Here is a 27,991-nt window from a genome sequence, read left to right on the forward strand (position 1 = left end):
TTTGTGAATGAGTTATGGCAGCCAGAATTTGCCTGGATTCTATATTTAAAGTGGATAAATACTTCACAAAATTCTGCAAATTATATCAATGAAAAAAGTACACGCAGCATTTTTTTTAGTTCATTTCGGTTTTATTTTCTATCACAATTGTTTTTACAGCGATGGCATATGCAACAAAAAGCAAATATAACACTAATCACAATCTCAAATAAAACCATGCTTTATTGACCCTGAAATAAATAATTACATAAATACATACATTGTATACACAAAATAGATAAATAAATCAGCAATATTCAAACAGACAGACTGCGTCAATAAAGTTCACCGAAAACTGCAACTGCATGTCCGGCAAGTGTGGATGATATACAGTATATACACACCTGAAGTCTACTACAGTTCATGAGGAGCTGGGTGGTGTCTGGTTCAGAATAAGGTGTAGCATGGAAGGATACGGATGGACTGTCCGTTTTGGAACTGCTAACAGGAGGTGAAGGTCTTCCAGAAGAAGTTTTTACAGGGGGCTTTGCGGTCACGTTGGGGGAACGCTAGCCGGTTGTACGCAGCCCTCTCCTCCAGCCGCGACTCCAGGGGCTCCTCTAGATCCACAGGTGATGCCTCCTCCTCCTCGGGCAGCACATTGTTGTCTTCCAGCGCTCCGTCCAACAAGCCATGCACCAGCTTCAGAATCAGCTCCTTGCGCTCTTTGCTCAGTTCCTGAGAAGGACAATGGAAAGAGCTATAATTATGCCGGCATGACAATATAAGGTGTAATACTATGCCCAGTCCATCAAAAAGCTTTTGTTGCATTTAGGAAATTTAAAAAGGGCCATACTCAATTAAATCAGCATTATTTGAATTCTTAAAATAAATGCAGAATTATTACATTTTCAATTTAATAATTCAGCAATTGAAGACAGTTCTTTTTCCCTGATTGAATTAGACATCTTGATTTTAGGTTTAAACATCTTAATTATAAAATTCTGAATATTCGAGCATAAAACATCCAAATCCATAACTAACTTATTTGTCTTTGGTACATTAAGACTGGCTTTGTTATGAAATGTTATTACTACATTGATTTTAGTTAACACATGTTTTATGAGTGACATACCATACATGCTGCAATTATTTTTTTGGATGGCAATGAAAGTCCTCTGACTTTCATTCAATCAAACCCTAAATGATCAACTAAATATTAATAAGAATAATAAGAATATTAATATTAATCATATTATAATTAATAATAGTAACAAACAACATTAGACAAGACTATAGAAGAGAAAATCTTGTTTTTGTACTCACCCTGTTGGCATGAATGGGTGTCCTCTCTTCCGCAGGAAGCACGGAGGCTGCTCTTGCACTGAACAGAACCCCCGTGAGAGCTGCCAAGACCACCAGGAACTGCATGCTGTGACAGGAGTGTCGGGGGTGGACCAGAGCTACGGTGGTAATCAGTGGAACAAGACACTCAGACGCACCGCGGTTGGAGTGGAGTGTGAAATAGACGGAGAAAACCTCAGCCGTCAAGACTTCTCAGACTTCTGGAGCCAGGAGGGCAGTGGTGAAGAAAGTGCAGCGTATAGCGGTCAGTGACGAGCTCGATCAGACCAGAACTGCTTTTCACTGTCACAAGATTTGGAAATGACCACTGTGTCTTCTGCTACAACCCCAAAGTCACCCACTCTTTTATAGCCCTCCGCTCTTGACGGCTGCTTCTGACGTAGAGGATGGTGGGTGTATGTCAGGGGGTGGGGGTCTGTTAAGATGTAGGGGTCAGGGCATAACAAATGGATTCTTTTGAGCAGTTAACCCTTTTGGCAAACAGTGAGGCGTTGCATCGGTCTGGTTTTATGAGAGGGAACATTTGCAACAGGCCAAATAGTACAGATATCAATATCTAACTAATACATTGACAGTAATATGATGGAACATGTCTGGGGAGACTGAACACTGAATGAATAACTTCCAGTCTGTGATGGCCAATGGCAGAGGTGATCAATTGAGGCAGAACTTCCAAGTGACTTCAAGAAAACCAATCTGAAGTTCCGCAACACTCAAAATCAAAAGGGTCACATTTCCCTGCAGTAGCCATCAACGGTAAAAGGAAAGATGAAATGAAGGCTGGTCCTGGGCTGAACAACGACGTCTATTACCTTCACATCCTGGTGTTCTGTTCCATGGTTGTCTCTGGATCTGATTCCTGTCACTTTGGATCTGATTCCTGTCTCTTAATTCCTCCGACACCTGCAGATTACAATCGAGCATTATGACACCTTGCATGGATTTTTTAAGTGAAGCATATCACAGACATACCTTAGTAATCGATTCATCATGGTACATTTTCTTTAAAGGTTTCATGACATTAATTTTCATTAATAAAAAATGTCCATGACCTCAATTACACCAAAATAACCTGAACTTTGGACATTCAGTGGATTTTCTGTGGTCTGGAGTTAGCACCTATGCACCTATATTTATTATCATTTAATTATGTGTAAGCCAACGTATACTGCAGTCGAGTAAACTATAGAAATTGCATCACTGAAAATAATTCACAACTGAAAAATGTAGGCTTGAAATATAAAATGCAAAACAATAAAATAAGTTATCACTGGACCTGAAAACATTTGGTCATATTTGAGAAATAAATTGCTTCTGGGTTGAGTTTGTTATTTAATCACTTAATCCAATTTCCAACCATCAAACTGTCTGCACATCACAACTAGTCAGACTATTATGGAGGTTTACTGTTGTGACGTCTGTAGATGGTGCTAACTGCACGGAACTGACATGTTACTGTATGCTCATGATGATCGATTGGCCTCACTTTCACATCATCTTTTAAGAGCATTTTCCTCCATACACATGCTGCTCACAAGGAGGTCTAACTGGAAACTACAATAGCTAGCTGACAGTGTGGCGTGTTTGAAGAATTGACCTCCACAGGGGTCCATGCAGCAACAGACATCAGCATGACAACAGGTCTTACACTTACCAAATTGAAATTAATGTGCATGTTCACCGCGGCAGGCCTCCAGCACGACTCAGATAGCTCTCCTGAGAGAAAAACAAAAACAAAACATTCACTCCCAAGTTCACACCAACCTCTGTGCCACCCGCCGTGTTTCCAGAAAGGGGAAAACATTGCATGTGGGGTAGGCTATAGACTTTTAATTTCTCTGCATTGTTTAGCTTCAAGTTAGGATATTCCCAGTGACTATACATTACTTATGTTACAGCAGTATTATTCTTCCTGCACATAAAGACCAACTGAAATATATTATACGTACCCATTTACAGGACAGTTTTCATTGCTTTTTATGTCCAATCTTTAAAAGCAGAGGGAGACTGAAGTACACCCAAGAGTACAGCCTCGACAACCATATATGGGTAAAGTAACGTGAGCGTAATGGGCTGCATTTTTTAAGGTTTTCATACAACCTCAGAAATACTGAAATCAATTTAGTTGACAGTAAGACAATTATTTTCCTTTCATGTAAAACCAGGTTACAGTTATACTTTAGTGTGACCAACTATGATATTTCGTTTATGGAAAAGCAATTCTTTGCAATTCCACAATGAATGAGGCCTTTTACATTAGAAAACAAAGTATGCCATCTAGTGCCTAAATAATGTAAACATACTTTTGCATCATGACCTAATACCCATCACCTCAAATAGATATTTACCATTATTTCATCAGAAACACACCACAGTAAAATCATCAGTGTTGATAAATCAATTTGTAACTGAATGTAAAAATTTAACAAAGCGTCCTTTTTTACTCTACCGTATGTGAAATACCAACAGCTACGTATAACTTCTCTTCATGCCAGATACGACTGTTTCCATGTGCCCTACATAATATAAGACCTACATAAATTAAGTGGTTAGCTATACTTTAGAAAACCTGAAGTTATCCACTGTATACTGGTAGGCGGCAGACCTGACAGGCATTTAATGTGGCATGGTCCAAGTATAATTATTCCATGTTTGGGATTTCAATAATTGGGTCTTATCAGTAGACAGTGCTTCCATCTATCATTACAGGAGGCCACTGTGAAGGTGAATAATGTGTATTATATTTAATATTGTTACTAAAGTATTGAGGACAGGACGACAAGAGGTTCTACCAGAAAAACATACATCTTTTTGTTTTTCTACAATGTATAGCTTTGATAGTTGTGGTTCCATTAAGGTGAACAATACTGTAGTCATATGTTAATGCAAAAGTATGCTGAACAATAGGAAGACTTTAGTCACTAATAAAGATAATTATTGCAGTGATTAAAGAAGGGCATGGCATGATTTAAAAGAATGCAGTGTCACAAGTTTTATGCAAATGTGTACTGTCCAACTTTTGATTAGAGGTGGTGAGGTCTGATGGTGAGGTTGTGGATCAAGGGTTTCCATGGATTATGCTTGTTGAGTGTTATTAGAATTTAGTTATTACTATTGGACACTTTAAAACGCTTTCTCTCAACTGACAAAAAATTGCTTTACTTGCCCAGTTCTGCTGTCCTTTGCCTTGGTGCTCCTTCTCAAAAGACATGCCATGTTTTTCTCTTTTCCACTGTGGATATACCGTTGACTTGACTCACATGCCGCAAGACGTCACGTACGTGGTACAGGAATCACATGAATAACACAAATCTCATCAACATATTAATGAGCATGTCATCTCAACTTTTGAGTCTTCAAAATTATTCAAACACATTCAAGATTCATGTGTGTGTGTGTGTACTGTATATTATAGAAAATATTTTTCGTTTTCACAGACATGTACGGACATGTTGATGACCCCTGCTGAATGATTTTAAAACAACCGACTACCTTCAAGTCTTTATAAAAAAACATATTTTGAATTGGTCTACCATACCGCAATTTACATAATTGATTTATTTATTACAGTTAATTCATATAAAAAAACATGATCTCTTTGCTCAGGTATGACAATTTCTTTACATAAATTCAATGTGGATTTACAACCATTGTACTCCATGAAGATCATTTGTGACTTAACTATTCTCTTATCACATAAATCTCAAACAGGACCCATCCTCTACAAACACCAAAACCAGGCATAGTTTTGAAAATGTTTAGCTCAATGTCAATGTCTAGCTCAAGAATGTATCATTATTTAGCCTTCAGTTTAAGGCTTAATATGATACTACAACAGATACTTGAGAAGTTGTAGTAAGAAAAATAAAACTCCCTGGGGCCAAAATATGCCAATGTTCCTGTGGTCAGTAGTGGGTAAATTAATTTATATAGTAAAGTATCACTCTCCATACAAAATTAATATACTATGTAGTATAAGTAATTAATATGTGGTGCTTACGGCATTGATATTTTAGAAGCAAAACATCCTCAACAATGAGACCTTTAGCTTTCTTCTATTTGCCTGGAGGCACACAATAGCAATGTTTACCTTTCAGCAATTGGAACAACCAAATATCAGGCACTATACATTTCAGACAGATTTTTGCTTTTCATATTGGTAGAAGTTCAAAATTAACTGGAGGAAAAACTTCTCTCTCTCTTCACAATAACCAATATGAAATGTAGTCTATGAAGTATTGTCTAATGGCTGATTTAAAGAGCACGTTGCTTTAAATGTCTGGCAATGACAGCCGTTTTGTGTCCACTCAACCCAAACCACTACATTGTTCTTTACAGGAGTGAGGGAAATAAACGATGCAATCTACTGAAACAAATAAATACATACATGTAAGACTGGAAGGAGGGAAGCATTGGAAGGAATTAACACTCTCTGTAAGGCCCAGCATCCCCCCAGGACTGTATCATAAAATAGTCACCAGGTCCTCCCTCCTACTCCCCCCCCAGTACCACTGGACAGTGTTGAGTGTTTGGAGAGGAGGTGCAGCAATTGTAGTACAAGGTGGAGCTTCTGTTGTCAGAGAGCGAGGTTGAGGATCTTTGTTGCCACTCAAGCTTCACTGAGTACCTGTCAAGATACAAGAGAAGATACAAAGAAGATACAAAGTTCAGCATGTGCTGCAGATATGAGTAGCCACGCTACAGTGTTTCCCCTATATGCATTCAAAAGTGGTGCTGCTGTTGAATGCTGAACGCTGTTGAATATTGTTGAAACACTGCTAAATGTTTATGTAATTTTTTTTTAGATTGGAATGTGCAAGGGAACGTTTACGAATTAAACATTTGGAAGATCCATAATCATGTATACAAAAAGAGATCTTTCTTTGTCGTTTTTGTTTCCCCTGGAGAGAGGGCCATTGTGCCTCCGCGATACCCGTCGATCTCAAAGAAACACGTGCGTGAGATAAATATTCACCACCGCTGTTACAACTTCATTCTAGGGAAACACTGAGCTAGCAACCACTGTAAGCATGAAGTTCATTTACAACCTACTACATTGATTCATTTACTTCTAATAGTGCCACCAGCATATACCTTTCTTGCAAACTCTGGGAGTATAAATGATGCTCTGTGGATTCCAGGATTGTAATATTTAAGGTTCATACTTTCCACCTCATCTTTCGATAGCTCTCTCACTGGCTCCCGGAAATTTGTCTCCTAATTAAAAAGTAAAAGAGAGTAAAGTTCAGTTATTCCATTGGTCAACACAAAAAGTGTAGTTAACTGCATTACAAACTGTTTAACTTTAAAGGCCATTCCACACCATGAATAATAACTTTAACATGATGGGTTGAACAAAAAGCCCTTTAAATACTGATGTTTTCATGGGCATATAGCCATCAACTTGAGTTTAGTTTATTAAAATTACATCCATAGTAATCTTTATTTTTCTTGGTATGGACAGTCCTTAAACGTTTGCTGTTTATAGATAAGCCAGTGAAGTGTACAATGGTTGACAAATGGTGAAAAACAAAAAAACACTCACAGCATTTTTACTGCACAGCATGAAGCCAATTTGGCCACTGGGATATGTGGGGATGGTGCAGTACGCGTAGTCCACCACAGGGAAGAGACTCTTGCAGAAGGTCCGCATCTCCTTTATCAGCTCCAAATGGAGCCATTGACACTCTCCTGCAGAAATACACAGAACGTGCCATTTTCTGTCAGTAACTGTCTTCTAGGCCTGGGCCGTGGCTCAGCGGTCCAAGCACCTTGGCCTTTAATCAAGTCTGGCAGTGTGCCGCAGGTTCGACTCCCGATCCCGACGGCCTTTACTGCATGTCACCCCCCCCCCCTCTCCCTCCCCATTTCCTGTCAGCCTACTTTCTGTCCCTCTATAAAAAATATAAAATAAAGTCTAGTAGGTAGGAGAGACCATAGACATAAAAAGGCTCTGGGGCTTGTGTATCTCGAGAGTAGGCATAGCAGAAGCTTGCCAAGCTTCCATGTCGGCCAAGGAACATAATGGTGTGTAGTTTGTTTTTTCATGCCAATAAAGCTCCTTTGGATTGAATTGATAAGTCCCGAAAAAGACGTGCTATGATTGGCCAGTATTCACTTGAGTGGCAGCGACGCAGCGCGTCTTCGGCACTTCCGCTTGACACACGTCTCCAAGGAACTGCAGCGGCCAATGAGGCATCTATTTTTTATATCCATGGGAGAGACAGCCACATTCACCATTGAATAGAAAAAGACAAGTTTAGGCAATAATTTAAGCCATGACTTAGTTAATGCCACTGCTGTTGACAAAAGGGGAAGACTAGGATTATTTGTCAGGAGAGGCAAACCCAGGGAAGCTCTCTTTCTCCATTAGAAGTTGGATTGTAAGTACAGGAATTACTCAATGGGACATGTATTTGGGTTTTCTTCTGCCTAAAGCGCTACTTTGTCTGTTATATAACTGACATGTGCATGCACGCATGTGGGCATCTATCCATTTGTTGCATTAGATACAGAAGGGTGTGTGCCCACGCACAAAGGCCCTAATTTATCAATGCTGCCTTAAATTCAAGCGTGGGTTTTGGCATACGCTCACCTCAGCACAGAATTTATCAAGTGATTGTAAACAACTGATCCTTGCGTAATTTCGGTCTCAGCATTGATAAATGTGACAGCTGAAATCAATCTGGCACGCCCTATAAAATCAAGCCTTGCCCTCGTTTTTGCGACATGAACAACTGGAATACGACAAAACAATGTATGGAAAGCATAGTTATGATGGAAAGCCAATAAAAGTTTCCCCCGCTTGCCCCGCCTCACCCTCCCCACCCCACGCACATACACAACTTGCAAGCCCAACTGTCACTGTGTGTTGTTGTATATTAAAGTATTAAAGTCTTTATTCATTTAATATACAACAAGATATATTAGTGAACGAAAACCTGAACCTGTGAACCATGAATTAAATAATATATAGCCATAGGCTACGCGTTGTCTGCGTCCCGTCGACATACGTTGTTGAATAACCAACCGCACTCTTGACACTCGCATGTCATTGGAATGAGTTTGGACGTGTGCAACCCGTGACGGCCGCAGAGTAGACGCACGCTGCTGTTTTCAAGTCCTAGCTGCATCCCTGTCCCGTCCATCACTGTGGTCCGTGACACCATGAGTACGTTTATGACAGATAGCCTGGCTGCAGTGGCTGGGGCTGTCAATTATATTCATGCGTAGCCTAAACATTAACGTGTGTGGTACTGGTGGTGGTGGGCTGGTTGGGTTAGGGTTCTCCCATCTCCCGAGTCGTGATGGCCGATGCGGTCCCCTTATCTTTAAACGAGGACGTGACAAGGAGATTGCACATAACTTGCAACTTTGTTTTTAATTTGCGCGAATTTAATTGCTTGTACACTTGGAAATATCATTTTTTAGGAGTGATGTTTAGATGCTGGTGACAGCCTGTCAGCTGGTCAGTCAATGCTGCTCCGCTTGTCGACAGAAAAACAGGTGTAGGACAAAGCCTACGACAGCTCCCAAAATTTCAAAGTCACGCTGGAATGATAAATGCCAAAATTTGTGGTGATTTCGTGTTTTGCGTTACTGAGGGTCATAGTATCGATCAATTGTTGTGGGTTAAGTTGTATCAAGGAATTGGAAATATGACGACACTAATAAGTCAAGATAGCCCCAGGCGAAGGTGTCTATTCTTCACTCCAACAACAAAGGTGTTAGGTGTTTTGCCATGCTCAGGTTAGGCATTTTGCCATGCCCATGGGTGTGGAGGCTTCAGCCTAGCAAGCAAGGCTGTTAGGCCCTGCTGTAAGGATATTCTTATAATAAACTGTCTTGTTCCTTCACACTGCATGATTAGCATTATTTCTCAATTACAAAAAAAAAAAAAATCCCTGTGGTATAAATTCACCTTGGCAACAAAGAATTCCACCCTCTCTCAAGGCCGTCTTCATCAGCTGATAGTAAGACTCCTTGAACAAACTCTCAGCAGGGCCTATGACACAAAAAACAGATCAAACCATAGCAGATATACACACCAACTACAACAACATTGCAAAGAAAGCACACACATGGGAAACACTGGTTCTGGTTGATAACTTACCCACAGGGTCTGATGAATCTGTGATAATTACATCAAAGGCATCCTGGTTCTGTTTCATGAACTCAAACCCATCTCCAACATTAAGGGTGAGCTTTGGACTGAAGAACCCCTTGGCCATCCCTGGGAGGTATTTCTTTGATACGTTGATGACGTCCTTTGGCAAATGACATGAAGACAGATACTGACTAAAATAACATTGAAGGCTAAACTCAAGATGAAGCGTAGGGGGAATTATGCAGCTTTACACATTGTCGATGGTAATTTGGTAACACACACCTCGTCAATCTCACATTGAATCACTGTCTCAACCAGTGGATGTTTCACCACTTCCCTCAGCACACCACCATCTCCACCGCCTATGATCAACACCTGCAAAGAGGACAGCAGCCACCAGTGCATCATAACAAATTACTTTAACAGGTTAAGGAGATCAATTGTTAGATCAGATTCACACAATTACCCTGTTGGTAACAAAATAAAATACCTTCTTGGGACAGGGATGGCTGCATATGGGAAGGTTGGCAATCATCTCTTGATAGGAAAACTCGTCCCTCTCTGTGCACTGGATGACGCCATCCAGCACCAGAACGTTTCCATAGGTTTTACTGCAACATGTACAGAGCACAACGTGATCGAGAGTCGAGAGACCACATGCATAGATCATAGGCAGCTTATCTAAGCCAGTATGCTTATGTAATATACATATACTGTTTTTGCTGACTCGCTAGCACATGCTTTCATAGCCACTGCAGGCAGCAGCTGTCACTATACTGACTGACTCATTTAGTGAGTTGCCTGGAGCTTTAAGCTAACATAAATACACTATCGATGTGTATCGGCCACTAGATAGAGTGATTTTGCATACAAACGACTGTCAAAAATAAAGTTAAGTAACTTCATCAAAGGTATAGAAGTACCGGCTGCTAAATTGCTAACTGACGTTAATAGTTAGCGTAGTGGCTAGTTGACTAGCCAAAGTACTGACCTCTTAAAGACCATTACATCTTGGAATTTGGACTTCTTGTGATAAAGGACCTCCTCCACTTGAAGGCTCATTGCTTGTCCCGGCCACAACGTGCACGTCTCCGTAAACCACCCATCTTTTATGTTGTCCATTATTACTAAAAGACGACCGCAGTCTTTTTTTCGAAGGGGGTTTGCTTGTGTGGCAACAATGTGATGCGAGTAAAGCAAGTAACTGTGCTGTGTGACACTTCACTTGGGCGTTTCACTCAACCATACATGCTTCGTATTCTAGCGAATAGGGCGACGCTGACGTCAGATCAAGTTGTATTAGCCAATGGCAATGCAGTAAGCGTGAGCGCATAGTTTGTTTGCCTTCACACAACTATCCTGCTGTTGTCACCACGTGAAAGTGCCACTCTGTGTCAGTGTGTATCAATAGTACAACTGCATCATGATCTGACTATTGTTGACTATGAATAAACATCCTTCTGAAATGTAATAAAAATCTTCTTATATCATGTAATTTACAAAATGATCAGAGTATGCTCAAAGCTCATTTATATAATAAGGTTGCAAAATTGCAATTTTGATCTTTTAGGATTAATTCAAATGAACAACTTCTTACCCGTTTTGTTAAACCCGTAGATGCACGTTAAACGCTGTCCATCACCAAACAAGCTGCAACCACGATGACTGTTAGAAGAGAACAGTGCTCTCTGACTGAGGCACTGAGCCACCTGCAGCGCTCTCAAGAGTGAATTTCGGAACACACCCTGTCATCCATCTGTTATATGAGTTGTCCATGTACATCTAAGTCTGTCAGAACCAGACGAGGGTTCAGTTTAGAAAATGCAACACAATCTATCGATAATAAAAGCACGGAATCTCAATAAGTGTCTGCTTTTGTAGTTTTTACAGTTCGGGAACTTCAGAGGCAGCCCTGTGTGGACTGGGACCAAGGGAAAATCAATGGTGGTAGACTATCATAGACTTGCGCTAAGTGTACTAAGCATAGTCCTTTAATTCATAGTTTTCATACAAATGGTTGTCCTTGTTTGGCCTCCTGCCCCTGAGGCCTCAGTGAACTTGGATACCCAGCCCACACTGCTACTTCCTCCGAGGTGGTGGAAAGCCTGTTGGGCGAGGTTACACTGCTATACAGACTAGTGCAGATGATTGACAGTGTATAATCCTTGGTATTTTGTTGAGATTATGAATTCTAAACATGTAGAATAAAATTGTTAAACTGACATTAACTGCTATTGTATGTGCATTGCAAAAGATTGATGCCAAGAAATAATCAACTTAATGTCAAAATAGAATAAAAAGCCTTTCCAAACTTCTGCAACCAGTATTTTGATTGGAACTTCCACACTGAAGGGAATTCAGGTGTACTATGATTAAAATATAAGGAAAGACTTCATTCTCAGCTCTACAGGTTAGAAATCATGCACCACATTTTAAAAGTGTTAACTTGAACAGCAGACATTCTTGTTGTCTAAAATTGTGTTTAATAAGGAGGATAGCTCCCAAGTTATGAACATTAGTTTAAGCATCAACCTAGGCTTACATGGTTAAGTATTCCATAAAATAGAAAATGCTTGTTGAACTTCAATATGACCAACAATAAAATAATAAATAGACAAAATTGAAGCTGATAAATTGGTTCTCTCTGTCTGGATGAAATTGGTGTCTCAACTGAAAGTGTATTTTCTGTTTAGTAAAGAGCTGGAGAGATGGGTAGACGGTGACCCCTGCAAACACTATATAGCAGGGGTGCCAGGGAAAACAAAGGGTGTGAACTCTGAGGTAAATCACATGACATGCCCTAAAGAATATTCAATTTAAGTATTTTTATTTTTTATTTTTGGCAGATCTGCCACTCGAATTATGGGGACTATTGATTGACATCAAAAAGGGCCTGTCAGCTCAAACGCTAAGCTTGAAGTAGCCCCTTTCGGAACCCTCGGTTACCTTTTCAGAATTTAGTACGGCAGTACCCTAGGGTCTCTGATCGGTTATTCCACTCTCCATAGGACGCAGATTTACATACTCTCTGTTCACAGAGATCCATGCCGCTTGAGTGTTGGTGAGATGTTTCAAGGATGCATAACAGCTGCATATACAGCAGAAAAGAGCGGAAATCGAAGTTGGCGTTTTTTAAAGTTTTGGCTTCTCTGAAATTCTCTCTTCCTCACTTCCCATGTCCCGCCTCCCACGACACAACAGCATTATAAACATCCTGCATGTACGGTACGCGGTCGGCCAATCAGAGGCAGTAACTAGGACGTGCAGCTAGCCAGTCGCCGGGAGGCGGTACAATGGGAAGTCAGTAAGGAAGTCAAGGAAGAGAGAAGTTCAGCGAAGCAAAATTTCAAAAAAAGATAAAAAATACTTACAACTCTGATTACCGCTCTTTCACATACGTTTCTGCCGTCTCTTATAGCTGTTACGCATCTTTGAAACATCTCACCAACACTCAAGCAGCGGCGCGGCTCTCCGTGAACAGAGTATGTAAATCTGCGTCCTACGGAGAGTGGAATAACCGATCAAGGACCCTAGGGTACCGCCGTACAAAATTCAGAAAAGGTAACCGAGGCTACCGAAAGGGGCTAAGCTTGAAGGTGCTGTGCACAAACCTCAGTATATATTACAATTAAAAAAGGGAAAAAAAACTACCTATTCCATTTCTCCCACTCTATTGCATTTGTCTTATATCCGCCAGTGTTGCTATTCCATATTTGAACTATTTTCAGCAATATATTTGGGATGGGTATATCTTGTTGAGCTGGTCATTTTTAAAGTAGCTTTCAACTCAAAAAAGTGTAGGCACCCCGCTATAAAGCAATGATCACAAATCAGACTAGAGCTTTCACATCTTAACAAAATGTTTGTGTTATCAAAATATCACCCCACCCCACCAGACTTTTATGTATCAACCAGTCTATTTACATGGAACATTATTCCATAAAATCAAAAATACATGCCGAACTTCAATAAACACTGACAATCATCTCGAAAGGAAACAAAAAACAATACAAAGCATCAAAAGGGCTTTGAGGTTGGAAAGAAAAATATGTATATTAACTGTATTGAAGAGTTAATCTATCTTTTGGGCCAGCTGTGTCGGAAACCCCTGTGAAAAGAAAACGGCAGTTACATTGGAATCCATCTCCAAGAAAGTATCCTAAAGTAAAATATATAGATTTTCATGTAAAATAACTTTAAACCTGAAGCGTAATTAACAATTGTAAACATAATTGGAATGTAGTCGCACATTTACTAACACTCATTTGACATTTAAATTATTGGCATTACACATAATATTTTACCTGTCAGATTTTCCAGCCATGTAGGACATACTTCGGTTTCCAGCGGATGAATCAGATTTATGTCCTTTAGGGGTTTTCTGAATGGCCAAAAATGCATGATGATCATTTCAAATGATATGGTTGTTAACAAAACAAGTGATCTATCCCTTTCACCTTTTAAAATAGATGCTAAACTATAAATTGAGTTGGAGATATTAAATTAAAAAAAATATGTGTGTGAGAAATGTGTGCAATTACAGTATTGTGATTACCTTTTTCCTGGGCTCATGGCCTTCCCTGTTTGGGTCAAATTGTGACCCATTGTCCTTTGATTTGGCACCTTGAAAACAAAATGGGGAACAATACAATTATTTTACAGCTTAATAATAATAATAATGTCTGAAGAAGGTCAGTAGACCGAAAGCTTGCCGTGTGCGGAGCTTCCCTTTATTTTTTCTCATGTTCCCTTTGTGGCTCCAGCACCTCTCTTAAATTTTTTCAGCGGATGAGCGGTGGTTCTTTTTCTATTTTTACAGCTTATATTATAAAAAGACAGATGTTATATGGCCAGCTTTCAACCACAACTTTGAGTGTGACCCCCTTGTCACAAACAGAGCCCTATCTCCCTATAGTGCCGACGTCAAAACCACACTCTGGTAATTAATATAAGTAATATTTAACCCTTTACTAACTTATAAAGAGAGCCAGGGAGATATTCTGCATAGTTTACATTAATTTATGCAGGTGGATATTTTTATTCCCTTTTGATAAAATAGCATCTGGTGTCAGTTTAGGCTTTGTAATGACTAAAATCATTCATACGACAGAAGGACAAGATGTTCTGTGGCATGTCACTTCACACAATGTCCCCAGAACAGTGTTTCCTCACTTCAATTTCAGACCATTGAAAAAGTGGAATAACACCAAGAGGAGAGTTGCCAAGAAATGTTTGATGTGTGATTATTATACACAGTCCCTATATTCCATTGGAATAAATGAAGACTTGCATATGAGAGCTATGCTCTTCTAGAGATCTCTGACTTTCCACTGTGTTTCCACTTAGCTGATTTGGGTATCTTGTAGCCTAGCCTAGTCTCTTGACGGCCTGACAGCCCAATACCCCTTTAGATATCCATTTTGCTATATGGCAGTTTTCTCCTGGTTTACATGAATATGAATATAATTGTCTTATTTGTACATTTTGTATAGTTATGCGTGTTAGAATAATAATAATAATTCTGACCCCTCAGCAAATTACGAGCCATTGAATTTGCAGTAAATGGTTTATAGAAATGTAAATGTTTCCACCTTGTGGCACTTATAGGTGTTGCACTTGTTCACAGGTATTTTAAGTCCTGAGTGTAGAGTAGAGTGAATATATTTTGAGCCTTCCAAACCGGGACGCTTAAATGAATGCGCACGTTCGTGCACAGCCATTCATATACGCAGTCAGACTTAGTCTTTAGTCTTAATGTTGTGGGCAATGTTAATTTTGCCAGAAAAGATTTAGTCTTAGTCTTTTGAATAACACACCATTTAGTCTTAGTCCAATTTAGTCTTCTGAAAAACCTTAGTCGACTTAGTCTTTAGTCTTAGTCAACAAAATGAACACTGCACCATAGTCATTGCATACAGGCAATGACCGATTGACACACATCACCTAAACCAATCAGAAAGTCAATGTACAACCGATGATGAGCAGATGTTTACATTAACAGAACATGATAAATGTCTATGCAACTGCTGAAAACAATGTTAGTTGCTGAAAAACAGGACAATTTGATAGTGAATGTGGAAAATTGGGACAGAGTTTTAGAAATATTTGATGGGACTCTGGAAACACAGCTTGAAATCGGGACAATCCCGGCCAAACCGTAATGTCTGGTCACCCTAGTGTGAAAAGAAAAACATTTTGACAGCTTTAATATTCTTACCAGCAAAGACTTTGAGGTCTGATTGGCTATAGTTGAAGGGTTTGAAGTCATCTTGGGGAGTCAAGTCAGAACTTCCAGGTATCTTTGCGGCAGATTTCATCAGTTTCTTAGTGGGTTTTGGAGTCGACTCCCCAGGTTCACTGGCGACCCTCTCTCTTTTCTTTCCTCCTGATTTTGCAGACTGAAAAATAATGATGAAGATGAGACGAAAAAAGTTGATTGAATAGTGGTTGGTGAAACAAGAAAAGGACGGACATGCACATCCCAAACGTCAAATCGGGCAGGTGCTCGGATCGGAGATCAGTGCACAATAAGAGAAAATAAACGGTAAACGCTTGTACATTGTAGGGCTCCAGTATGACTGAGGAAGATCGAAATGTCAGTAATTTATTTTTGTACTAGAACCTGCATAAAGAAATGTGACTGTCCAAGCTGCTCCAGGGTCAATCGCTTCTGATGGCTATATTTCACCAACTAGACACGTCATAGCGTCACAGCGTCATATTGAGCTGTACACGTGCAAACGTGTTTTTCTTTCTTATATCTTGGTTGGTGAAACAGCACATGCAGTGCTAGCAAGAGAAAATAGAGCTAGCAAACAATTTGGCAATATTATTTGACACTGGAAAATTCGAATAGTAAAAGTTTGCAAGGGTTCAGTTTCAAGGAGTGACAGTACGGTTTGTTGTCAAGAGACAAGTACCCATGGGTAAGGTAAGTAAAACGTGTGGAACATATGTGAGGAACATGACTCCATTGCTTTAATAATCCCATGCTGTGCACAATACTTCTCCAGGCAATTAATGGACATTAGAAGGGCTTTACCATGCTGGTGTTATGATATGATCTGCGATAGCAACAGAATTTATTAGCCCTCTAACGACTTTGGTATAAGTCAATCGATATCGGGCTAATGCAACTTTCACATGTTGACACTTTCTTATTTTTGTACAGTAAGTTGACAGGAAATGGGGGAGAGATGGGGAGTGATATGCAGCAAAGGTCGTCATGATTGGGAGTCGAACCCGCGACACACTGTCAGGCTTAGCAGGCTAGGGGCCGATTCATACTCCTGTTTCGGCGCTGTAGTGCCGAAATGATTTCGGCTCGTCAGAAAATTTCAGTAGCACCGAAGAGCCGACTTTAGGACGGTACCCGGCCCCCCGAACCTCAAATGACGTCAAATTGTAGGCTCTACAGCGCCGAACCGACTTTTATTCGGCTCTAAAATAGGAGTATGAATCGACCCTAGGTGCCCGAACAGCTAGGCCGGCCCGGGCCACATATTGACACTTTCAACAAAGTGTGGCATATTATGTGAATAACTTCTTGCATTCTTAGCTAAAAGTTGTACATTTGTAAAGATTAGCCCATTTTGGATTTGCCAATACCACATTTATTGGAGGACAAAGAGTATGTCACACAGAAGATGATTTACTTACAGAAGCCTGTTGTCGGACAGTAACAACGTCCTGTAGAGAATCTTGGTAGGTCTCTTTGGTTTTTTTCCTTTCCGCTGTAGAAGAACAGAACAGTATGATGAAGGCTGTTAACATGCATGCTTATGCTTACCAGACTTTGACGCAGCTTAATGCTCCATACCTGCCACCTTCTTTGCAAGCTCCCTTGCTTTTTGTTTTGTCGCCTTCTTGGCTTCCATCTCCCGCTGTTGCTGCTCAATGCTTTGCAGTTTCCACCTTTTACTGATCTATTAATATCAGATGGTAGAGCAATCAACATTCAAGTATATGAAGGGGTCCATAAATAAATGTCCATCATTTTAAAAGAATAAACCCACTCTGATAAAATGCCTGCTTGCAAGCAAATACAAGGTTTTCTATAGGATATAATGGTTAATTGTGTACAAGAGAACACAACTTTCACCCATGATAATTTTGATTTCTTTGATGGTGATTATGTATCCTGAATAGAGTTCTTGGATTACCTCGTATACTTTTGTAGAAGGATCCAACTTGGCAGTTTTGTTCACGTGCACATCACTGGAGGGTAAATACTAAAAATAAGCAGGACAAAAAAATCCAACAGCATTAATCATCTAGTCCAACCAGCAACAACATCTTTTCAAACATCAACAGTAATCTCTGGCAAAGTTATACCATTCTAAAAGGGTTTTGGAAAGACTCAATAATTCGGTTGGTTTTCTGTTGTGCCACAGTGAGGGAAGCTTGGTCATTATTTGACTCCTGCAAGGGATGACAAATACACAAGAATCAACATTTATTTTGTAATAAGTCGCAGAAAAATGGAGCATCGTCACTTTGTAGCCATTTTCTACCTCAAAAAGTGAGATTGTGGCTGTTGCAATGAGACCAGCAGTTATGTTTGTGTCAATCTCCATTTCTTGTTCCTCATAGGCAAACAGCATTCCTTCCTTGGTAGGTAGTTCTGAAAACGGCATGAATTTGTCAGTTATCGAAATGTAGAAATATTAATTCAGAACAAATTGTGTAATCTATAGAGTATACAACAGTTTTCCTGGATTTCTAACACCAACATAAACTGCATATACAGTACAGTCCTGCGTTTCGTACCATGTGGTGAAGAAAAGACGGGGAATTCACTTTCCGTCTCCCTTGATGTATCATGAGGACCAAACAAGGTATTCTCTGGCTGTAAAATTATTATAAAATATTAAATGTGCATGTAATTGCATTACAAATGTTCAGGGAAGAATTGTTTCATCAAAATCAATGATATACATTTCTCAACAAACCTTCTTTATTGGCGTGAGTCCTTTGCTCTTCTGAGCAACAATTTCAGCCTGAAGAAGAAACAAAAGCATGTTTTATTTTATCTAGCTGCCTTTATTGTCAAGTGAATTAAAGTAAACCAGTAAAAGAACATTACGGATGTAAAAACAATGCTTTTCACAGATCATTGCTCACCTTAAGAAGAGGCATATCCCTGCCCTGCATTACCAATAAATGGAGCTCAGTAATCTGCTGCCTCACCATCGGTGGGACAGGGTGACAGCAGGCAATGATTCCCTGGGGCTCTCTGGGTGAAGGAACACAAACAGTAAGTTTATGATCACAAGAGTGATGAACACTCAAAAAAATAAAATAAAAAGATACACCACATACAGTACTATGCTTGGGATCCAGAACCGGATCCAACAGGGAGGAAACACATTTGGAACCGGTTTATCACTTGGATTATTTTAGGACCATCGTAACTGAGAGTCCATTTGGAACCCCCTAGGAACCGTTAAGGAATCGGACAATTAAGAGGGAGTCCCTTAAACCCTACCACATACAAGAAGTAATGAAACAGAGCTGGGTGACCAAACCAAACACAAACTAAAGTAGCTACGTATAGACATTCAGTGGAAAGATTAGACATTGCATGAACTTACTTAGGCAATTCTTCAGATATCTTGGTCATCATATGATTAGGCAGGAGATATCTAAAGAGGAGAGATGCATATAAATGAACATAAGTACCGTAGTAGTGCTCCGGAAAGCTTTGATGCTGAAACATCCTAGCAGCATAGTTTCATGTCAGGTTCTTGTCAGGCAGCATTATTTATCATAGCTGTTGGGCAGAAACCTTGCATCTCCATATTTCATCTTTTTTGTAATTTCCCATAAATTAATGCAAAAGTAGCTGATTTACAAGCTCACATGTTGCTTTGTGAGATCTATTTTTTTTTCTTTTTAAGTTTGAATTTATTTTAAAGATGTTCGCCTACAATGTCATGCCCAAAATAAGGGATGCTAAGTGGTTAAGTCTGTGGGTTTTTATAAATATTTAACCAATGAAATGTGTTTACACAATTATGTTGTTGACACTACAGTATCCATTGGCACACATTTCCTGAAAAGTCAAAGTTATGGACAAACAAGGTTTCTGTATGTTCAGCGACGGTATATACAATTCTGCTAGAAATGAAATTTGAATTAGAAAGTAGCTCTAACAGGGCTGATGTAACAGCTGCTCCGTCAATTTCCGCAGCCTACCCAGTGCTCTCATCTTCCTGCCTGGCTAGCTTGTCCCTCCAGGCAAACAGCAATCTGAAGGCTGTCAACTGCTGTGTGTTGAATGCCTTCTTCTGCCTCTTCTGCAGGTCCAAGTATGACTCCTCTGTAAATATTGGCTTCATATATTTCTGCAGGGTGTTTGGGGGAGAACGTTAGTTAGAATGTTATATGGTTATGAGGATAGATTTAGCAAATATAAAAGTAAATCTGTAAATCACTAAATTAAGCCCTAGTCTCACGTAGCCAGAACATCAGAGATCTCCTCCTACCGATATGCATGGGGAAATCTAAATTCAATGTAAGGACTTCAACGGTATAGAAAACCAGTGCTTACAAACCTATGCCTTCTGCTTTTTTGTTTCCTTTTCTGCCTCGTTTCCACATAGCTTTAGCCCATTCATTGAATTTAACCAGAGTACCAGACTATCTGTATGTAGAGATCTGTGATCATCCTGTTGCACGAGACTACTTAATCTGTAAACCAACTGTAAACCAACCCATAGTTCTCAAACTATGGGTCGCACGAAGGAGCCTTGGGAACCGCATTCGCGTTTTTAGAAACGGGAAAAAATGGGATTGTAGCTTTTTTACGAGACATTCTTTATTTCCACATTGAAATTGCACTATAAAGTGTGGGGTCGCTAAAATGGAGAGTTTGAGAACCACTGCCCAAAATACAAGCTCACAATAGATCATAATGCAACACGTTGTGAGCTTGTAGATCTGCTATGTTGTTTTTTGTGGGTGAGGGTTTTTCTTTCTCCTTACATTTGCATGTTTTCATTTTAAAAAAGTGTCTAAAAATGTCTGTTTATGGGTGCATGGTGAAAGCCTGCTAGAGATATTGGACCTTTAGGGAGAGGTCTCTGCTCTTATTCCAGACACTCTGCAGGAGGCCAGGCTGGCCGTGGTTGAATTCAAACAGATCCACCCTCAGACGGTCGTACACATAAAGGAGGTAGTGAGTGTCAGCCCTAGCATACTGGAACATCACATCTGGCAATGGTCTGCAGGAACAAATGACAACACAATCCTTAATAATTCACAATCATGCCTTCAAATCAGAAATCATGCCGTTTCCTCATAATTTTTGTTGTCGCTTCACTAATACAGGTCTTTATCCAGAACAACATACAATGATTGAGTTCAGTGTGTTCCTCAAGGACACTTTGACTAGACAGACACATGCCACTGAGGGTGGCACGTAGTCGTATGAGATGAGTGAAAACAATTGTGTTTTACATTTCTATCAAAGCATTAAATCTTCAAACCTTGTTTGAAACCTGCAATATAATTTTCTTTTTTTTGTTAATGTGCGAGTCTTTTGAAGACTACACCGTGACTCTGCAGGAGGCTAATCGTCAATAATGTTTTGGTGTGTGTGTGTGTGTGTGTGTGTGTGTGTGTGTGTGTGTGTGTAGCTAAGCTCTCAAACTGCTGGACAGATGACCAGTACCAAATGCCTTGTGCACACTGCCAGTGGATCCACTGGGAGATTTTGTTGTCGTTTGGTATGTTGTATAAGAGTTGGTCACAAATCCTATTTCCATGAAAATGGAGAATTAAGTAAAATCTTAAGCTTAAATCACACAGCCAGACATGAACAAGGACCAATCTACCTACCGAACCCTCCAGTCAGCAAGCTGATACCGCTTATCCGAGTCCACGTTGCAGTAGTGTGTGAGCAGGTGATCGAGAGAGTTCCTGGCCAGGTTAACAGCACGGCTCGCCTGGTGTGTGTCAAACATATTGACTACATACACACCAAAGTCCTTCTGGAGCCAATCAATGTCAGAGTCGGCACCATGAAATACCTGGTCAAAATAAGGCAATCATTAAGACTTGGTACTATGCTGTATATAACCCCACAGGGGGGGGGGGGGGTGGGACTAGTAATTTGGATGTTATGTAAAGGGGCTGACATTTAATGGTGATGCATCATCTTATGTAAAACGTATTTGATTAGGAAAGGCTCAACATTTCCACCATACCAAACTTTAGGTTTACATGCTAGCAGGAAATTGTTATTCTATACAGAAAAACACATGGAGACACAAGTTTCCAGGTGTAGTATTAGGTAGAGTATTAATTGCACTATGGGGAGAAGGGATGGGACGGAAGGGGATGCCGTTACCTTGACAATGTGCGGGTCTGTGAAAGACTCGTTCAAGACGTACATCTCACTGCGGAGCTCCAGGGTGTCTACAATGAAGTCCTCCTCTCTGGTTGAGATCTGCATCAGACAGGTGATGCCCAGGTAACTCCTGTAAGAGTGGTGCTGGGAGGGGACACAATCAATGTGTTGAAACGCAGTGATGTTACGCCTCATGTTGTGAAAGTAAATTCCACAGCTATGCACGCCGGTATGCGACTGGTTTAGTTTGCAACAGTTTACAATGATAGAAAACTGACATATTAACAATATACTGAACATTTAATGCATCGCCAAATGTTATTTAATATAGCCAGCATTACCATCTATAAATAAGTAATACAATACAACTAGCAAATGATCCATCATCACTTTAGCCAAAATCATTAAATTCTTGTATTATCTCACGCAAGTCAATTTGATTGCCAAGCAAATGCAATACATGTCCACGTTCTTGTACCTCCAAGTCCACTGCAAACTCTGACACCTTGCACAACTTCTCATTTAGAGCCACCAGCTCCTCCAGTGTGTCCACGAAGGAGCACTTGGTCTCATCTAATGGTTTGTACATCTGGAAATAATGAATGTATCAGGGGTTCATACTGGGAAATTAAGGATTACTACTGTTGACTGTAATGCCTTTATCACTATTCTATATCTAATTATTTACCTGTGGTTCGGGCTTTGACAGAAGGCTTTCTTGTATTGTCAGATGGTTTATTTCATATTGGTACGGGTGTGCAAACCTACATGGATGGGGATGTTCATTGTTCAGTGGGGCGGGAAATCAAAAGATTAAGCTAGACAGTAAAGTTGACATTATACAGAGAAATAAGTGAAACATGTGTACAGTAATACTGTATATGTGAGACCCACTATTCCGGATTCCATATACGTATGTACATACCGGTAGTATCGTTTGCGAGGTGAATGGAGATCTCCAGCTATGGATATGTCTAGAGACTAATAGCTATTTTCATAGTTGAACTGCCGTTAACTAACATATGCTACAGCTTTAGAAACCAATCTGGCCACTGCAATCTCTGGCTCTGCAATGCAGAACTCTCTAAATCAGTGGTTCTTAACCAGTGGTCCTTGAGGGGGTTCCAGGTGGTCCCCAGAAACTGGGAGAGTTGATAACCAAATGGACCCTTATTAGAGCACTCTTGAGTGTAGTGTACAATGAAACAAAATTAACTAGTTTAATTTCATGCACTCAAGAGTTAAATTATTGTTAAACACCTGCATTACTACATTTACAAGAAGTGTACACAGTTAGAGAATGTAGAATAATTGTTATTTTGATCAACGTTGCCTGGCACCACATCAATACAGCATGGAATTGTGGACAAAATCGTATCCTTAACGGCAACAACATATTCTAATACGTTTTGGTTCTGAGAGGCTAAAAACGTGTTGGTGTTGGTCCGTGGCTCAAATGCCGAATGGACCTGGACATGAAAATGGTTGGAAACCACGGCTCTAAACTCTAATTGTTTCCACAAAAAGCTGATATATTGTCCTCAGTCTATAGTTGCACTAAGCTTTTGGAGACTGCTGGCTAACTAAGTATATATCTCATGACAGTTAGAATCCTGCCACTATATTATATATTATACAATATACATGTGTAGTTGTGTACTATAAGGTGCTATGACTACATAAAATGCCATTATGCACCCCACCCCCATCTAAGAGACAGTATGTCCATGATCCAATAAGTTGAAGGTGAAACACGTGTCTTACATGTCCTCCACATGTTCCTGGGTTCTCTGCTGATGAATCATGTCAGCCAGCGCAGCCGGCACGTCCAAGTCCTCAGGTCTCGCTTTGCGTATTTGTTTGTTGGTGAAATCTACAATTGAAGAGGGAACCACAAAGATATTAATCAGTTGAACGGATTTTGGCGCAATCTCTCAAAACAGAAAGCATATGGGTGTTATTATATCTTTGTTGCAATGAAGGTCGACATCAGGTGCAAAAATAAATAAACAACAGTTTGGCTTACATGAGGGAAGGGGCTTGATTGCATTTGGCTTCACAAAGATCTTGGGAATAAATGGGGTGTTGCTGTTGTCAACTTTTTCTTTGAATTTGAACTGAGGCCTGATAATATTCTTGGCATGGAGCAATCTGTACGTCTCAGAACCACGTCCAGGCTCTGAACTCTGATCAAATAAAAGCAAAAAATTATATATCATTAAGGCATTGGATGGCAGAACATTGCTGACAACTGTTAACTAACCCAAACCTAACTCTAAATGAAATAAAAACTGTGAATAGCAAGCATATTTATTGCCCCAAAATTGCAACTGTTTTAGTTCCAGAGCTGGCTTGCCTAAACAGTTCAGTGCCTGCTCTCTCTGAAATTATGAGATGCATTTAGTTTTTATTTTAATTAGCCAACCTTGCGATTCCAGCTGGACACAACAACCTTCGGAGTCTGAAACCCTGCAGGCATGACAGGCTGCTGGCCCCTGTTCACCCCATCAGCTTCATCAAGCAGGATCCCCTGGAAATCATTCACAGGAAATAAGACTTTATAATCCAAGTAGCTATCACAGACCAAAAGTAACAGGAACCATAGATCACACGTAGGGCATTTGCAAGGAATGATGGGCCCCTTGATAAAATATTGCACCTCTAACAGCCATGTTATCTAAAAAACATATATAGTCTATACTATAGTCTAAAGCAGTGGTTTTCAAAGTAGTAGTTTTCAGTGGTCAATGAAGGCCCGGTCCATGACATGAAAATGTTCAGAAGCACAAAGCTCTATCCGGCAAAGGGTGCCATGACAATTTTTCATAATTCCACCATTTCAAATACATCTGGTCTGGTGTTCCTGCTCATACCGCTCGTTCAAGGATGGCATCGTTGGAGTCCACCACCAGGTCAAGCCGTTCTTCCAACCCGGTCAGTTTGTCCCGGTCTCTCATGCGAGATCTGCAGCCATGGTAGCGCATAATCTGACTCATGCTAAGATACAGAAAGAGTTAAAGAAAATGTCTTGAATCTTCTGTTTAACATCCAATTTAGTCAGCAAACTATGAGTTATTAACCCATAACTATTTTGGTCTTAACATAACAAGTCATGAATCGTACAGGCCTACTCACCAATGCAGGAGTCTATCTCCTTGAGTTTCACAGAACTCCTGGAATGCAGGGAAGCTGCGATAAAAATCAACATCATCTGCTGTTTGAGGAAGACCGGCGGATGCTTTGGTGGCTGATAACACGGTCCCCAATCCATACTGCGGGCGAGTGAAGATGAGATTACAACACATTGGTGGTTCACCATACAATCAACATGTAACCAACTAGCCGCAAGCAACTCAGATACCATCATCATCATCAGATGCCATCTGTCATCTAGGAGTTGCAATACCAAACACGATCGAAACAGAAAAGTCCTAGTGTATAGAGACTTAGAGAGTATGCACATGCATGGTTTTCCCATCAGGACACGCCCCCCTCATCTAGACTGAGTGGCATGGAGTGTTGGAGTTTGGAAGCGCTCGTTGAAAATCACTCAACCGTCCTGCGTACCACCTGTTTCTAAATGTCACAATGCAGGAGGCAGCAAAATGTTGTGTTATTGAAAACAAGCACTTCCAAACTCTGTCACTTAGAAAAAATAATCAAATGCAGGGCATTTCTTGATAGAAAGTAGCTCATAACGTTTCTATGGTGGATTCTCATGAAACAAAAACTTTGCAGATAGAAAGAGGAAAATTCAAGCTTTTCGTACAGCTGCAATGTTGGTGAGTTTAACATTGTTTAATGTAATCAGACAGGACTTTTCTGTTTGGATGTATGGGCTGTCAAGGCCAGAAAGTAGTTTTTTGCCACTCATTGGGCGTTCCCGCATAACTTCCAGGTTCGATGATGTCACACGCATACCCTCTATTAAATTATGTTAAACTCATCAAGGTTGCAGCTGCAAGGAAAGCTTGGGTCAGGGTTATGCTCTTTGTATCTGTCCATTTTTTGTTTCATAAAAATCAGACCTGTCTGAATGGAGTGGTGCTGTTGGGGTGTCGAACTCAGACTATTGGTTGTCTGACTATTGGCTGTGGGACTATTGGCTGTCGGACTATTGGTTGTCGCCTTGTCGGACTATTGGTTGTCCGAGTATTGGCTGACGGACTATGTAACCTGTACTGTGTACTGTACTGTACTGCCTCTCATCATGCACCTTTGCATGTGCTACACCATAGTATCTGTACTGCACTGTGCTGGTGTTACACTAACACTAAAAACTCAGCTTCCCATCATGCACCTGTGCAGTGTGAAACTCTTAGGTGAAACTCAACAGTGCCACTTTGTCATCTGTTGATACTCTAGTCTAAACAGACAGACATTGCTGTTCCTTGGAGTGGTTGCACCATTCAAAAATCCACCTTAGAGTAGAAATGTTATGAGGTACTTAGTTACTTTGCCGATAAAAATTCCATGCAGGTGATTATTTAGCCTCCTGCATTATGTGCAATATATACACAGAGGTGGTGATTTCTAACAAGCGCTTCCGAACTCCAGTCCCAACAGTTACGAAAAAATCATCAACTGCACGGAATTTATCGACAGAAAGTATAGCTAATCCTAGCCCCTCTCGGAACCCTACATAAAGCTTTTATGAAATTTGGACTTTAAGCTTTAGGGTAGGGTCCCTGGTCATGCTAAGATTTTCCAATGCGATTGTTGGAACGCGGATATAAAAAACTCAACCTATCTTCGATCGGCGCGCTATCACCGCGCTTTTTATTGTGTTCGTTTACGAATGTGCGAACTATAAGTACGTTACATACCTCTGATAAAATCTCCTGTGTCGCGGAAGCCGTTAAGTATTTTTAATCCATGTTTGATTAAAAATGTCGCTTTGATTTCTTCTTGTTTATTTACCGTTTATTGTACCGCCTCCCGATGTGCGGTTGGCTTTGCGGGCTATGTCCCTGCCTCTGATCTGCTCCGTCATAGCTGTAGCACCACTAGCTAGCCAGATAGGCGGTACAATGAGGTGTCAATAAACAAGGTAGGAAGAAGCGACATTTTTAATCAATCATGGATTAGAAATACTTAACGGCTTCCGCGACACAGGAGATGTGTCGGTATGGTATGTAAGGTACTTATAGTTCGCACATTCGTATGTCAATACATGAATAAACATGGTAAAAGCGCGCAGAAGTCCGTCTCATGGCGTGTTTACATTGTATTTGTGTGTGTAACTGGCGACAGCCCAGCGTGAAGCAGGACCCAATGGGTAAAGTAAACAAAGTATCAGAAACTTTACTACATTCGGGTTCTGCTTGCGGGGCTAAGCTAATCCCATTCCCAGCCTGCCATGTTGGTGAGTTTAACCTAGTTGAATACAATCAGATAGGACTTTTCTGTTTGGATGAAGGAGCTGTCAAGGTTTATTGCAACTCCGATTGATTGATTGAAATAACAGTTTGCAGAATTACAGCACATTTCAAGCACAAACTCAATACAAAGACTGTTAACTGTGAGTGGACGACCCAATTTAGCACTTGTTTACAAGAGGGTCCACCATGTTCAATTCATCAAAACATTTACGTACAAATAGACACTTCAATATAGTCAAAGAACAGAACAGGAATTCATCATAATGGAGGTAAAAAGGGGAAATAAACATATACAGACAGTGAGGGAAAAGGGGGATTAAGCATGTATTTACAATTAACTCGTGTTGATCAAATAGATCAGCTCTACGTTACATTCATTTTAATAACATTATTACTGTATGTTTCACCAGATGGCTTATTACATGATGGCAATAAAAGGCAAGTCCACTGTGTGACCTTTCAGGACCCTAGTTTACCTTTTCTGTATTTGGGACGTCGGTACCGACGTCCCAAATACAGAAAAGGTAAACTTATGGTCCCGAAAGGGGCTATTGACTGTGTGACCCAGTGCAGCAAAGCCTGTCCCTCTGCTCTCCACGTTGCCTCCAGCACTCAATGCAGAGACCGTTGGTTTTAGTACTTACTTTAACGAACGCATCCACGTCCTTAAAACCAGGGCAGAACTCGTTTACTTCATCGGCCGATTCCGAGTCAATTGTGATCGAATTGTTGTTGTCTTGTTGGCCGTTGTTTGCTGAAACATTGAACCCCGAAGTATTCATGATGTCGAGTTTGGGTTTGTGTACA

General features: G+C 40.3%; 2 protein-coding genes across 2 annotated transcripts; both read right to left on the reverse strand.

Annotated features, from left to right (window-relative positions):
• Nucleotides 1–225: 225 nt before the first annotated feature.
• Nucleotides 226–1,662, reverse strand: sst6.1 (somatostatin family member 6.1). The gene is made up of 2 exons (XM_080763794.1): nt 1,306–1,662; nt 226–717 (listed from the first exon to the last, which is right to left on the reverse strand). Exons 1-2 carry the CDS (start codon nt 1,408–1,410, stop codon nt 481–483), a joined length of 342 nt encoding a protein of 113 aa, XP_080619920.1. The 5' UTR covers nt 1,411–1,662; the 3' UTR covers nt 226–480.
• Nucleotides 1,663–4,887: 3,225 nt separating this feature from the next.
• srm (spermidine synthase) lies at nt 4,888–27,986 on the reverse strand. Its single transcript, XM_080762780.1, has 32 exons — nt 27,829–27,986; nt 24,939–25,075; nt 24,677–24,800; nt 24,229–24,333; nt 23,830–23,989; nt 23,568–23,676; nt 22,492–22,567; nt 22,282–22,392; nt 21,804–21,947; nt 21,293–21,483; nt 20,520–20,676; nt 19,649–19,797; nt 19,045–19,095; nt 18,575–18,686; nt 18,403–18,450; nt 18,221–18,299; nt 17,965–18,074; nt 17,786–17,872; nt 17,614–17,682; nt 17,271–17,376; nt 17,111–17,184; nt 15,669–15,849; nt 14,007–14,074; nt 13,756–13,832; nt 10,443–10,655; nt 9,942–10,062; nt 9,734–9,826; nt 9,458–9,611; nt 9,266–9,349; nt 6,890–7,035; nt 6,439–6,561; nt 4,888–5,971 (listed from the first exon to the last, which is right to left on the reverse strand). Exons 1-32 carry the CDS (start codon nt 27,964–27,966, stop codon nt 5,954–5,956), a joined length of 3,615 nt encoding a protein of 1,204 aa, XP_080618906.1. The 5' UTR covers nt 27,967–27,986; the 3' UTR covers nt 4,888–5,953.
• Between the last annotated feature and the right edge of the window lie 5 nt (nt 27,987–27,991).

The sequence above is a fragment of the Protomyctophum bolini genome, assembly GCF_963924005.1.
Source record: "Protomyctophum bolini genome assembly, chromosome: 5".
NCBI lineage: Eukaryota > Metazoa > Chordata > Actinopteri > Myctophiformes > Myctophidae > Protomyctophum > Protomyctophum bolini.

Bases quoted from the DNA above. Each gene is read 5' to 3' on its own strand.
- sst6.1 (XM_080763794.1), bottom strand. From the start codon at position 1,410: ATGCAGTTCCTGGTGGTCTTGGCAGCTCTCACGGGGGTTCTGTTCAGT. The intron at 718-1,305 runs GTGAGTACAAAA...TGTCCTTCTCAG, and splicing joins CACCCATTCATGCCAACAGG to GAACTGAGCAAAGAGCGCAA.
- srm (XM_080762780.1), bottom strand. From the start codon at position 27,966: ATGAATACTTCGGGGTTCAATGTTTCAGCAAACAACGGCCAACAAGAC. The intron at 21,484-21,803 runs GTAACGGCATCC...TATTTTGACCAG, and splicing joins CAGACCCGCACATTGTCAAG to GTATTTCATGGTGCCGACTC. The intron at 17,873-17,964 runs GTAGAAAATGGC...CATCCCTTGCAG, and splicing joins CCACAATCTCACTTTTTGAG to GAGTCAAATAATGACCAAGC.